A 13906-nucleotide genomic window follows, 5' to 3' on the forward strand; every position below is an offset into this window, starting at 1 on the left:
GGGATGTGTTCTCCAATGGACATGTGCCTTCCTTCCTCCCCCCCCCCCCCCAGTTTGTCTGCCCTGCTTTAATTGGACACGTTCTACCAGTTTTCACAGTGGCACAGGGAGAGAGAGGCTGAACAGAGTTTTTGTTTTGTTTTTAAATGGAGGGAGAAGTGGTGATAGTCACAAACAGGGTGACTAGACACAATGGAGGACAGAGTTGGAAGCACTTCTTACAAATGAAAAGTGCTTCCAACTCCACTGGTGTGCATGGTCTAGCCAGTATTCAGCCTGTGGGATGTGACCCCAGTTGGGTCATAAAGCTTTATATGGAGGGGCAGTTGCAGCAACCTTCAAAGCCTGTGCAAAAGGGTGCTTGGATCCAATCTAATAATGGCACTACCTTAACAAAACAGAGTGTTCAATATAATCCTGCACAGCCTCATCTGCACAGCCTTTTCTATTTCTAGGCAGAAAGAGCAGATGACAAAGATGAATGGAGGGAATGAGGCAAATGAGAGGTTCTTGTTCCATGGCACCAGCACATCTCACCTGCATGACATTTGTGCACAGAACTTTGACTGGAGAATCTGTGGGACCCATGGGACACTCTATGGAAAAGGTGAGCGGGGGTGTGACGAGGCATAGTCAGGTTGATTATCCTGTGCTGTGAACTTGACTGGAGTAAATATCTTATTACTGGTAAATGCAACATTGGTAAGGCGTATGGCTGGAGATGAAAAAACTTCAAGCATTGCTTCACTATAAAACTGTGAGCATTCCCTCCCCAGAATAGTTGCCCACAAACACTGATAAATACAAGTTTGCTGAAACTCTGTTCAGTTACTTGAATTATTTTGGAAACCATTGGGCTTAAAAAAACAAAAGTAGTGATCGGGAACAGTCAGTATATTGCAAACTGAGTGCTGACTATTGAATAACATCTATCCTGCTGCTTCTCTTTACTGTTTCCTTAAGAAACCCATTCTCCAAGCATCTTGTAGATGTCCAGCTTGGTTACCAATGAGCAGAGGTGTATGTCTTTTTTTTTTGTTTCGTTTTGTTAAAAACACAACATTTTGGTGCGTTAAGATATTTTACAGAAATTAGATTACTTTTCTACTTGGAGATAATACTGTGGCTGAATCTGCTGACACTCTATCACCGATCTAGTAGACCTTGAAAGTGTTTAAAATTAATAAAAATGAGAACTTGGAATAAAAACATGTAACACCACTTTCTGCCTTTCAAACCATGAAATCTGCAAAAAAAACACAAAAACCCTACCAATGGGAAAAAGATAAAGATGGGCAGAGAATATGCTGATATATAAACCCAAAAGTAAAGGGAGTTTTGAATGAGCATTGCATACTCCTCCAGCAGACAGAATGGCTTTGGAAAGGAGATGGCTATGCGGCACCTATATCCTTTGACATAGGAACCACCTCTTCTGGTCCTCATCTTATCTCTTGGGGGATAAGTTTCCTATTGCTCCTCCAGCGAGGTGATGCTACACCACTACAATCTAGAAATTGTGACTAAAAACAGCTTTGCCAAATGTAAAATGGATAGCTAAATATTACTGGCGATCAACCATGCAATTGGTTAGTGTAGCTGGCAAATACTGGCATCCAAATGTATAGGAGCAGTTGTGAGGGTAACTGTGGATCAGCTTTGTAGAAGCAGTTTTTTCTAAGCATATCTCCTTCTTTCAGGAAGCTACTTTGCCAGGGATGCCAGTTATTCTCACCAGTATTGCCAGTCAGATACCCGCTTGAAGGCCATGTTTGTAGCAAGAGTTCTCATTGGCCATTACGTTGAAGGAAATGCATCTTATCTTCGCCCTCCACCTCAGCCTGGCCAGTGGAAACACTTTTATGACAGTTGCGTGGACAACCTTCTGGATCCTTCCATTTTTGTCATCTTTGAGAAGCATCAGATTTACCCAGCATATATAATAGAGTACAAGCAAACGTCCCGTTGCATGGTCATGTGAAGGCAGCAGCTGTTGTGGGTGAAATATAGACTCTAAATCTCTCTTTTTATAAACTTAAAAATGTGTTTTATTTAAAAAACAAAACTGTGGTCAATGATTTTTTTACTTCCAGATCTTACATTAAATACCACAAATTGGACAGTCCAAATCCCTTTCTGGATTATTGGCATTGTTTTATAATCAATGGTAAACTGGATTTTGTTGACTTTTTTTTGGAACAACCTTTATAAACTTGTATTTTCATAAACTTTTGTCTTAAGTAATTTATGTAAGTGTGTGTGGAGGGGGGAACATGATTATGTATACTTTAGTAACCAATACACTATAGATCACTTTCATTTAAGAAATCAAGATTCCAGTCCTTTGTGTCCTTTATCTTCTATACAGCACAAGAGTTAATCCTGTAGCAATAGCACAACTATCCTGGCGTAAGAGGGGTGCCTGGGTCAGTTCTGGGCCAGAGTTATTCTATCTTCTCAAGTCCATCAAGACTATGATTACCCTACTTGCTTTGAGCTTTGCAGAGGACAATGGAAATAAGAATCTGCAATGAAGGATTTAAGAAGGGATGGGGGGGTGCTTTTTCCTTTGGCCATCTCCAGGGGGTGGCAAAGTAGGGCAACCGATGAGGTTTAGTGTCTGTATGTAGGGATACAAGGATGGGGTAAATTTGGATTGAATGCAGCATGTCAGAGGTAAAAGTGCAGTGGAGAATAAGAGTCCCTGGAGATGGTTGGTATGGAGAATGTTGAAGCCGTCCTCCTTTCTTAGATGGACAACTTCTTTTATTAAAGTCAACTTTGTTGATTTTTTTTTCCATCTTGGAAGAAGGCTTTAGTAGGCCCTGAGGCCTACTGAAGTTATCTTGCCCAGGGGTCTCTTAAAATCCTTGCTTGTTCTTGATGACCTGAGATCTTTTGTAGGGAGCAAAGGTGGTTCAGTGTGCATCTATCAACTTAAACCAGTTTAGGAATATTGTAACACATTTCTGCCCAAGGTTTCATATACCTAACAGACCAAATGTGTACACATGTGAGCCGGTCAGAAATTAACGGCCTTTGCTTTGTGACAGGTGTTATGTCTAGAGGTCTTTGAAAATGGTGTTGTTTACTTGACCTGGAAGTAAGCCCATTGTGTTCAGTAAGACTTGGGCTATAATTCTATCTTACTCAGTGGAAACAAACCCCTCTAGTTACTGCATTTATTAAACTTTTGATTTACAGCTACCGCAAGCACTGATATGATGGTTTGTGGGAAGAGAAGGAAGACTTTTCCCATTGGAAATCTACCTTCCCTTGCCTGACCTGCTACTTGCCTAAGGAGGAAAGCTGCTACTTGTATCTATATGTGTTTTTTCTTCCAAATAACAGCTGGGGTTTAGCCCCCGCCCCAACACCACAGTTCCAGTCTGGGTCACCTGGGCCTCAGTCTTTTTATAAAGACAGAACAACAAATGTCATGTTTAATCTAGTTTGCCCCTTACTAGGGTGGTTTTTCTGTAAACCCTAATCTGTGGGACTTGAATGTGACTAACTTTCCTTTGGACAGGGTGTATTTGGAAGACTTAAAATGTGCTATTGTGCGACTTCTAGTGATATGTCAGCACAGCTGTGAGAAGGTCCCATTCTGTGCATTTGTGTGCCTACCCAGCAAGACTCAGTGTTCAATAATACTTCCCCCTCTATACACTTTAATGGTAGCATTACATTCCCATTGTGGGTTTCCATGTTTAGTTTAAATATTTCAAATTCTATGAATGACTCTTACTTCCAAATGGCGCTTGCTATGCGGTGACGTGTTGAATTCTTCAGTTTTGAGTAGGAGAACTCGCATTTTCCAAATAAATGCTGATCAAACATGGCTTAAGCTGTTGTGCCAGTTTTAACCAGTAAGACCAATTTTAGACTTGACACCTGCAAGAATACTCCATTGCCGTTCTAGCTGAAGCATATCTTCCCCCAATCATTCTGTATGATTTGTATTCCTTTTATGTAACTTCCCTAGCAGAATGCTAGTGATGCCATTTAAAATAGACAAAGACCTTAAACAAGTGAGGCCAGGTGCATGGATTTGAACCATCTTGGCAAATCTAAAGCAGCCTTCCAAATGTGCCTGCTACTAGGTGTGTGCATATTGCATAGCAACAGTTCTGGCTCTGTGGCCCAGCACGCAAATGGGGGGTCTCTGCTGTGCACCTGTATAACATGTGTACATGTCTAAACTGTTGCTTATCTGCATTTGTTTGGGTATTTTACTTGCAAATCTTGGGTATATACATGTGATGTCAAACTGAAATCACTTTTGGGTTAGCTTACAAATAAAATCTCCCATTCCTGTGAAGAACTTGCTGTGCCTGATCCTGAATACAATTTCTACCAGCACAGCATGTGGGATCAGTGATTGATTCCAATGTGTACTATTTTAACATGACCCTCCTAAAAGTCTTTAGACCTCTGGAAGCACCTGCATGCAGCTGGCATAGGGTAACCTGTGACAGTGGAGCACAACAGGATGGACCAGTAGAGCTGAAGATGCTGGTACAGATTTTGACAGCATAGCCACTCAAGGTGATCTATACAGGTTTGGTCTATAGAAGTCTGAACAAACTTTATTTTTTGCATGCTTGAACTTTAACCTGGAAAATGTAGAGAGCATTCAATTTTACACCTCAAGGCATATTTGAGCTTTGATGGTGAGAAGACGCTAGATGACAACTGTGTTCCTATGCTTTAGGGCAGGGCTTCTCAAACTAAGGTGTTGGAACACCCCAGCCTGAGGGCCCTGGCCTCTGCCCCCTTAAGGGGCATAGACAGGGGAGAGGCAGTGATGCAATTCCCAGGATTGTGTTGCTGAGGGGTCCGCGGCAACAGGCATTTACTTACTGGTCCCTGCAGTAGCCTCCCGGGGATGCAGGGAGCACTGCGTGACCATCAGCCAGGTTCCCTGAAGCTTAGGAAATGAAGCGATCGTGCTCCACTTCCAGTTTTGCAGAAATGGGGTGCGATTGCTCCGCTTTCACTTTCTCAGCTTTGGGGAACCCTGAGGACAGTTGCGCAGGGCTCGCCGCACCCCCGGGAGGCTGCTGCAAGGACTGGTATGTCAATGCCAGTCCCTGAGCCCCCTGCGCCCCCCCACTCAGCTCAAACTCTCCCAGAGAGTTTGAAAACAGCTGCTTTAGGGGCTGTAGTTTAATGGTAGAATACCTATCTTGCATTCAGATGATCTTAAGGAGTTCTGTGACATCTTCAGGTAGGATAGGAAAAACTCCTTTCTAAAACCCTGGAGTCCTGCTTCCAGCAGTATAGATGACAGTAGTGAGTTAGAGGAAGTGCTGTATGGTTTCAAACCTGGAACACAATCTCAACAAAACAAAGTTCTTGGCAAGCTGGTCTCTACTTTCCAGCTGGGGTTTCAGCATGATTCTAACCTTTTTTAAAAGACTAACTTGTTCTGTGGCTGAAAAGGCAACTCTAAGCCATGGCTTTGTGTTTAAACATTGTTTCCTCCCCTGCTGAGCTCTCGGTTGTGTGTAGTGTGGGGTGAAATAGCAGCACAGCTGCTGCAACACTCCCAGAGGGGCTAGTGGAAAGGCTTCCAGTAGTTTTAAAATGGCACTTGTATTACAGCCATGTGCCTAGATCCAAAAAGTGAGGGGGGTGTGTGTGTGTAAGCTCAGGCTTGGTCCATCAGAATGGGTTTCCATCTCTATCACAGCTGGATTGCACAGAACTGGCACGAAGCATCTCTTGATGCAGATGGCAGTGGGCAGTGCCAGGAGGTAGAGAGAGCAATGGAGTGGCTGAGTGCTATGATTAGCAATGGACTAAGGCCACACTGGGGCCTTGCTGCATTGTTAATCATAGCAATTTTCATAATGTATGATTGTTGACTACAAAGGGAAGGCAAAGATGGCATTGGTCCATTGTTACACTTATACAAACATAAGATGGGCACAAGTGCAAGGAAACTTAAGATTAGGGAACATTCTGATCTAGAAGATGATCACATTAAAAACCCTTTCCAAAATTCACATCCAGATTTGCTTTGACTGAATGCCATCCTCATATAATAGTGCCTGACTTTGCATCCAACTGTTGGGGTTCATCAGAAGTTTAACTAGAATTATATAATGTGCTACATGTGACAACTCGGAGAAACCTGGCAAAATGATTTTAAAATTCTGATTTTTAAAACTGTTCCCTCTCAAAGCATATAATCAGCATTAACACAACTGGAATGGGAATACTTGTCCAAATTCATCTTGAAATATAACCTTGAGAGTGATGATCACCTGACCTGGGAAGAAAGGGAAGTTTTGTCATTGCTATGGAAGAAGAAACAATGACCACTAAATTGAGACAGGCAGTACCTTTTCAATATTCCTCATGGAAGGGATATTCTGGGTGGTCTTTCCACCTGTGGGAATTAAAAGTGATGATTAACAGTACAGTACTGATTTTCATGAACAATTACAACTCTACACCCAAACCTCAGCTAGCATTCGTTTGGCATCAAAATGAAAGCATTGGCCAAGAGCTGTCATTTCAACAGGGCTTGCACAGGAAGAATGCCCTATGAGGTATGTTCTGCGTAACTGGCTCTGCCTTTCAGAAAACCTCTGAAGAAGCTGGGGAGTGGCACCTGCTGTAATGACAGAGAACCAGCACCTTTCATGCAGAAGACCCTTGGCAGCTCCAGGTAGGGCTGATGAAGACCTCCCTCTGAGACCTTGGAGAGCTGCTGTCAGTGCAGACAATATCTGGTTCAGTAAGGGTGTGATCCTAACCCACTTTCCAATACCAGCATAAAGGCAATGCAGCTCCAAGGTAAGGGAGCAAACATTCCCTTACTTTGCGGAGGGCTCCGTGAGTGCCACCCACCTGCAGGATAAACCACACTGCCCATTGGCATAGCTATGTGCTGGAAAGTTGTTTAGGATTTGGGCCTAAGAGTTAGCTTCATACTGTATGTTTAACAAGCATGACTCTTTAGAAGTCAGTTTTAGAGAAGAAGTCCCTAAAGTTCAGAGTTTTGAGTCCACCAACTGCTAGGTTTTGGAATTTAAAAGGGAGGTTCTTTTTTGTTCCTCTCAGAGGTGTATCTAACAATCCAGGCACTGACTGATGCTTGGATTCATTAAGTTAGAGCTGTGGAGGCTTCCTGGTGGGCAGGGGTTGGGGTTTGTCCGTTGAGGGGCTCCTGCTTGGTGCTAGGCTAAGACTTAAGAATTGGCCTAGCTAAAAAACAAAACACCCACACTACATTTCCAAGCTTTGACTGAGAAGAAACACACATGCTGCTGCTAAGGCTGGACTAAAATAGACCCCACCTACTTTAGCACCCATTTGCAGGTGATGAAATTGGAGGAGGGGGCCAAAATTCACCAGTGTCAGCAGTGCTCCTTCTAGTTGCTACAGTTTATTTAAAATCCAGAAACACTCAGAGGCTGCAATCCTAGCCACACTTTCCTGAGAGTAAGCCCCATTGAACAAAATAGGACTTACTTCTGAGTAGACCTGGTTAGACTTGTGCCCACAGTGATGCTAAGTTATCTCATATTACTGCATTCTTGCTGTATAATGGCTTTTAGAAAGCATCTTAACATCTTATACACATTCGTACTGTGATTTACTGAAATACTGCCTGTCACCTTGAAAACTTTAATAGAAAAAAGGTGGAATAGAACATCTTTAATGAGATGAATAAGAAAAATAAAATATTTTCTGCCTCTCTGGCAGAAGTCTCTCCCCCCCCCCCGGCCCCCAGGCTTCCCTTTCCAAACCAATATAACTTTGAAGGGGAAACCAAAGCTGGTGGAAGTTTGTTTGGGTGTGCTGTTTTGCCTTTCCAACATATACGAATAAAATCTATGCCGAGTACGTTAAAAAAAATACATGTTCTAGAAAGAATTCCTGAAAAAGTTCACACAAATTATAAATTGAAAAAGGAGCTCTAAGTTTCTCCCTCCTTCCTGCAAATCCCAAGTTGCCTCTTGACGAGCACAGCCAGACTGTATTTGGCCTGCGTATATCAACTGAGGTTATCAAGACAAACAGTGTGGCTACAGTAATCATGTTCTGACTACATGTGGAAAGAACCATAGCCAAGCTACATCACATTTATTTTGCTTCAACTCCTTGGGCTGGCAAAGGGTAAGCTGATCTGGCTTTTCTGGTTTGGCTTTCATTTTGTCTACACCCCCCTTTCCTCCTCAATGGCCCGAGAGGCATCCAAATTAGACCTGGCTTCTCCCACTAATTAAACTGCTGGGACTCAACCTAGATTCTGGTTGCCTTGTTTGGTCATGCAAGGACATTAGTGCCCTGAGTGGCTTCCAGGAATCTAGCAAGCAACCCCATTTAAAAGGGAAATTGGCATTGATTGGTGCATTTGTTTTAAAGTCAAATCCCCCCTACCTTCCCCCCCTGCAGACTTGATAAAAACTTCCCTGGTGTGAGTCCTTAGGCAGGATCAAGCAGTACCATAAAAAGATGGTGTGCACCTACAGCTTTATGGAAAGTCACCATAAATTTTTCCATATTTCCCAGAAATCAGGAAGGATGTCTCAGCCTGCAGGATAAACAGACTCACCACCATGCAGACTTCCCAGCAAACTGCACCACACCAGTAGCCCTTAGTTTACTTAGGGCACTCATGTACATCATGTTTTGCAAAAGATTGATGCTTTGGATTTTAGAGCATTGGTCACCCACATTCCCTGTACTAAGAGGACAGGCTGATCGCTGCTCATTCAAACATCCCAGTCCTAACCAACTATCCAGCACCAATGCAGCTGCAATGCAGCCCCAAGCTAAGGGAATGTTTGCTCCTTTACCTTGAGGAAGCCTCCGTGACTGCCCCACCACCACACAGTGCAGTACATGCTCTAATGGCATGGCTACATTGGTGCTGGAAAGTTGGTTAAGAATGGGCAGTTAGGCCTATACAAATTTTCCTGGGAGTCAGTCTCACTGAGTTCAGTGAGACGTACTTCTTAGTAGATATGCACAGAATTGCACTGTAAAGGAATCAGTACCATCATGTCAAACTAGCAACGGTAACAGTAAACACCTTAACAGGAAGTGCATCCTGCTTAGCATCCTCTCTCTGCAGTATGGGCCCTGCTGCCCCAAGTATATATATGGAAGTCCCCTTAACCTAAAAGGGCTAGCAGATACAGAGATAAGCAGAGACTACCAGCTAGACACTGGAAGACAGTGTTTTAAACCACCTGGAAATGGATCTGATCTGAGCTCTTCAGAGGTTACAGTTATATGAGTATGCGTGAATAGTTGGCATTTACCCATTAAAATGTCACAGGTGGCACATGCATGCTTATGGCCACATCAAACAGGTACATACATTGGAATGTTGGAATTGGGTGTAGTCCTAGAAGTGCCTTTGTTGCCATGCTGTGTGTGAAGTGGCCACCCTCTCAGATATGAGGTGGGGAGGGTTAACTTGAATCCCAAGTCAGAGGGTTGTCCTCCAGCTTGACTCATGTTTTGATTCTCAATGTATACAAGTCAGGGAAAACCCTAGTTCTATACAGAAGCAACAGTTCATCATCAGATGTCACCGTGCGAGGACCAATTTCTCCACATTTTGCTGTTACTTACATCAACATCTCCACATAGCGGATATTTTTATTCAGCGCCTCAATTTCCTTCATTTCTTTGTCAGTGAGTGAAAAGTCAAAGATCTGGTGCAAGAGGAGGAGGAGAAAAAAAGTTACTCTCTGTGACCATTAACCTGGTACACTCCTAAGCTTCAGTTTTCCAGCTCATAAGTTCTGCATCCTCCTTTTCCACCAATGAGCCCACATTCATTCAATAAAGGAGTGAGCCTGGGCCAAGCCAAGCATTTAATATTTCACTATACCACACTGTGGTATATGTCTGGGGTGGTGCATTATAAGCTTTTCCAGGATGGGGGAAGAGTCATCTTTAGTCAATGATCCTTCTGCCTTATATTCACTCTCCATTTCCATAAAGGGGGGGGGGGTCTCCAAAACCTGGTCCAGATGTGGCCTGCAGCAATCCTTCATCCAGCCCACAGCGAGCCCTGTAATCTTCTGGAGGCGAGCAGAGGTGTGCAGCCTCACCTCCGGAGGGTGTTCTGATATTTTTTCAGATTTTTAAAAATTAATTACTGTTTGGGAGTTGAGGAGAACCTTTTCTTTGGGGAGAAATGGAACCAAGTCTGTTGTGCTTCTTGCCTTTCAGAGATTTTTTTCTCATTCAAGGGTACTGGAATGTATTAGAATTTAATATAAATTTGAATGATGTAAATTTATTCAAATTTATTTAAATTAAAATTTTCTTTTTTTTCTCACCCTCAGCTCCTTGTCAGATACATGATGTGGCCCTCCTATTGAAAAGTTTGGGGACCCCTGCTGTAAAGCCTCTTTTGAGAGTGTGTGCATATCTATTCTTCTACAGCAGGGGTGTCCAAACTTTTTGGCAGGAGGGCCACATCATCTCTCTGACACTGTGTTGGGGGCCGGGGGAAAAAAACGAATTAATTTACATTTCAAATTTGAATAAATTTACGTAAATGAATATATTAGAGATGGAACTTATGTGAATGAATGTGCAATAGCTCAAGGCCTATAAAAGCCCTTGCACAAAGAAGGCCAGCCTTTCCTTTGCTGCTGCTGCTGCATCACAGACATGAAACAGCAAGCAGTGGAGGAAGCCCTCATCCCACAGCTCATGCAAGAGGTCAAACAGTTGGCCTTCACACTGAGAGCAGTTGCATCAGGCCAGCGTGGGCTCCAGCACGTCTCCGGAGGGCCAGAAGCTCAATGGAGACTGGGGGCTCCCTGAGGGCCGGATTGAGAGTCCTCAAGGGCCGCAAGTGGCCCCAGGGCCAGGGTTTGGGCACTACAGAATCTATTCTACAGAATTCACATCTATTCTTCTACAGAGTGTGTTGAGGGTGGGAGAAAAGAATAGGTAGACATTTGGCCACAAAGGTTAAGTTTGTTTGAAGTCTGCCATGGACAGAAAGTGTTACCTGGAAGTTTTCTCTAATACGCTCCGGGTTGAAGCTTTTGGGAATGACCACCACCCCGCGCTGGACGCTGAAGCGCAGGGCTACCTGAGCTGCCGTCTTCTTGTATTTTTCTCCAATGGCATTCAGCACAGGGTCCTCCAGCAGAGGAGGGGAAGACACATTTACCCTGTTGGTAAGGAAAAACAAAACAGATATTCTTAATTTGCGGGAGCCAGATCACAGGAGGAAAGTTATTCGAGGGAGAAGTGGGGGAACTGAACCAAAACCAAAACCCGGTGGCATAGCCAAGGCATCAGGCACCTGTGGGCACAAAAATGTCTAACACCTCCTATACGACAAAATCAAATTTAACACCACCACCTCAGTGTATGGGAAATGGTCTGAGGTGTGGGGAGGCCACACGTGGCCACCCTGTGCTGCAGACCACTTGCTGGATGCCAGAGGTGTATTAAACTTTGGAGAACCACCAAAGGAGTGGCACCCCCCCATATGACCCAGAGGCCTGGAAAACAGGGTCTTGTTCCTCACCCCTCTGGACCCTCCTTAGCTATACTAGTGACAAAACTACAGGCTTTGAAAGTCACGTCCTAAATGCCATTGCCAAGAAGTGTGCAATTCATATGTTTAAAAAGATGCATCATAACAATAACTAATTCAAAGGGACAGACAGGAATGTCCTCTCCTGTAGCAGAAAGTGACATTCTCAGTGTTTTTTCTCTGCTGGAGATGATGGGGTTGGACTACAAGCCCCACCAAGCACAGTGGATGCTCGGAGCACTGTAGCCCACAGTGCCTCAGTTGTCTGGTATCGCATCCCCCTTCCCCTTCTTGAGGGAGAGAGTTGGTAGCAGGCAGCCCTAGTCATCTTTGTCTCATTGCTGCTTTAATTTGAGGTTTTATTGTTTGGTGTGCAGGCATCCCCCCATATCCACTGGTCCCATATTATTATTATTTTATTAATTTATACCCCGCCTTTTTGCCCAACAGGCACACAAGGCGGCTTACAAACACTTTAAAAAATACAACATTAAAAACAATCATTAAAAACAATTTACAATAATTAGAAAATCTAAAAACAAACAAACCCCGTGGATTTTCATATAAAAAGCAAGAAGCAAGAATGCCAGCCAGCCTGTCAACAATCAAACACTTTTTGAAATAAAAAGGTCTTCAGTCCACGCTGAAACGTTAACAACGAGGGAGCAGTTCTCAGTTCTAAGGGGAGGGTATTCCAAAGTTCAGGGGCCACCACTGAGAAGGCCCTCTTCCTGGCCGCCGCCCCTCTCACATCTCTTAGTGGTGGCACAGTCAAAAGGGCCCCCCCAGATGATCTAAGAGCACGGGCAGGATTGTAGGGAAGGAGGCGGTCCCTCAAATACCCCGGACCCGAGCCGTAAACGGCTTTAAAAGTAAAAACTAGCATCTTGAATTGGGCCCGGAACAGAACCGGCAGCCAGTGTAGCCGCCGGAGCAGCGACTCGACAGAGTCAAACCGACGTGCCCCAGCAACCACACGAGCAGCCGCATTCTGTACTAGTTGTAATTTCCGGACCATCTTCAAAGGCAGCCCCACGTAGAGCACATTGCAATAATCTAATCTAGATGTCACTAGGGCATGGGTTACTGTGGCCAGGTCCGCGCAGCTCAGGTACGGTCGCATCAGCAGAAGCTGAGCAAAGGCTCCCCTGGCCACCGCTGCCACCTGGGACTCCAGGAGCAGCTGTGGATCCAGGAGAACCCCAAAGCTGTGGACCTGCTCCTTCAGAGGGAGTCCAGCACCCGAGCTGTGGATTTCCAAACCAATAACACCTCTGTCTTATCTGGATTTAATTTCAGCTTGTTCACCCACATCCAGCCCCTAACCACCTCCAGACAGCGATCCAGGACCCCAACCACCTCCTCAGAATCAGGGGGAAAGGAGAGATAAAGCTGGGTATCAGCATACTGATGGCAACCCACTCCAAACCCCCGGATGACCTCTCCCAGTGGCTTCATGTAGATATTAAAAAGCATGGGGGATAAGATGGAACCCTGCGGCACCCCAAACCTAAGAGGTCGGGGTGCCGAACAGGCATCCCCCAGCACCACCTTCTGGGATCTGTCAGCCAGGAAGGAGCGGAACCACTTCAAAACAGTGCCTCCAAGCCCCAACCTGGCCAGCTGGCCCAGAAGGACAACATGGTCGATGGTGTTGAAAGCCGCCGAGAGGTCCAGCAGGACTAACAGGGTTGCACTCCCCCTGTCCATCCCCCGGCGAAGGTCATCCACCAAGGCGACCAAGGCAGTCTCCGTCCCGAACCCCGGCCTGAAGCCAGATTGGAATGGGTCCAGATAATCCGTTTCCTCCAGTACCCTCTGAAGCTGGGACGCCACCACCCGCTCAACCACCTTACCCAGGAATGGGATATTCGAGACCGGCCGAAAGTTATTTAAATTAGTGGGATCCAGGGAGGGCTTCTTCAGGAGGGGGTGAACCATTGCCTGCTTCAAGGTGAATGCTAAACTCATAGCTGCTAGAGGAACACTAGGAGACAACAGTGCGAATGCTAATGGGAAGCAGAGTCCAGTGTTCTCGCTGTCTGTCTGCTTCCTGTTATATTCTCACTGTTGCCTCTTCTAGCATTCTTCTTATGAGTCTAGCATTCCTTTTCCTTTTCCAAAAGGGGTCTGTTTGCAGATGAAGAGATGTGAGCCATGAGTGTTACGGGGATGGGAATTTGAGTAGGGTTTGCTGCTATCCAAACTCTTGGATAGTAGGGTTTCAGGTACCTGTGACAGCAGGAGGAACGTATCCCTTGTGGATATGGAGGGACACCTGTACTGGATTACTGCAAACTGCTTTGGGCATAATTTTTATGATGGAAAGGAAGGATCCAAAAAGGTATAAAATTAATAAGAACATAAGAA

At 44.7% G+C, this 13906-nt stretch overlaps 1 protein-coding gene across 1 annotated transcript in view; it reads right to left on the minus strand.

The window, feature by feature from the left end:
• Positions 1 to 6354: 6354 nt before the first annotated feature.
• AKR1D1 (aldo-keto reductase family 1 member D1) overlaps positions 6355 to 13906 on the minus strand; it is a 55127-nt gene continuing 47575 nt past the window's right edge. The window contains exons 7-9 of the mRNA XM_066633199.1: positions 11000 to 11165; positions 9601 to 9683; positions 6355 to 6397 (exon numbers count right to left, since the gene is read on the minus strand). Coding sequence (XP_066489296.1) covers positions 6355 to 6397; positions 9601 to 9683; positions 11000 to 11165 — 292 coding nt within the window. The remainder of the gene's footprint in view (positions 6398 to 9600; positions 9684 to 10999; positions 11166 to 13906) is intronic.

The sequence above is a fragment of the Tiliqua scincoides genome, chromosome 7 (assembly GCF_035046505.1).
Source record: "Tiliqua scincoides isolate rTilSci1 chromosome 7, rTilSci1.hap2, whole genome shotgun sequence".
NCBI lineage: Eukaryota > Metazoa > Chordata > Lepidosauria > Squamata > Scincidae > Tiliqua > Tiliqua scincoides.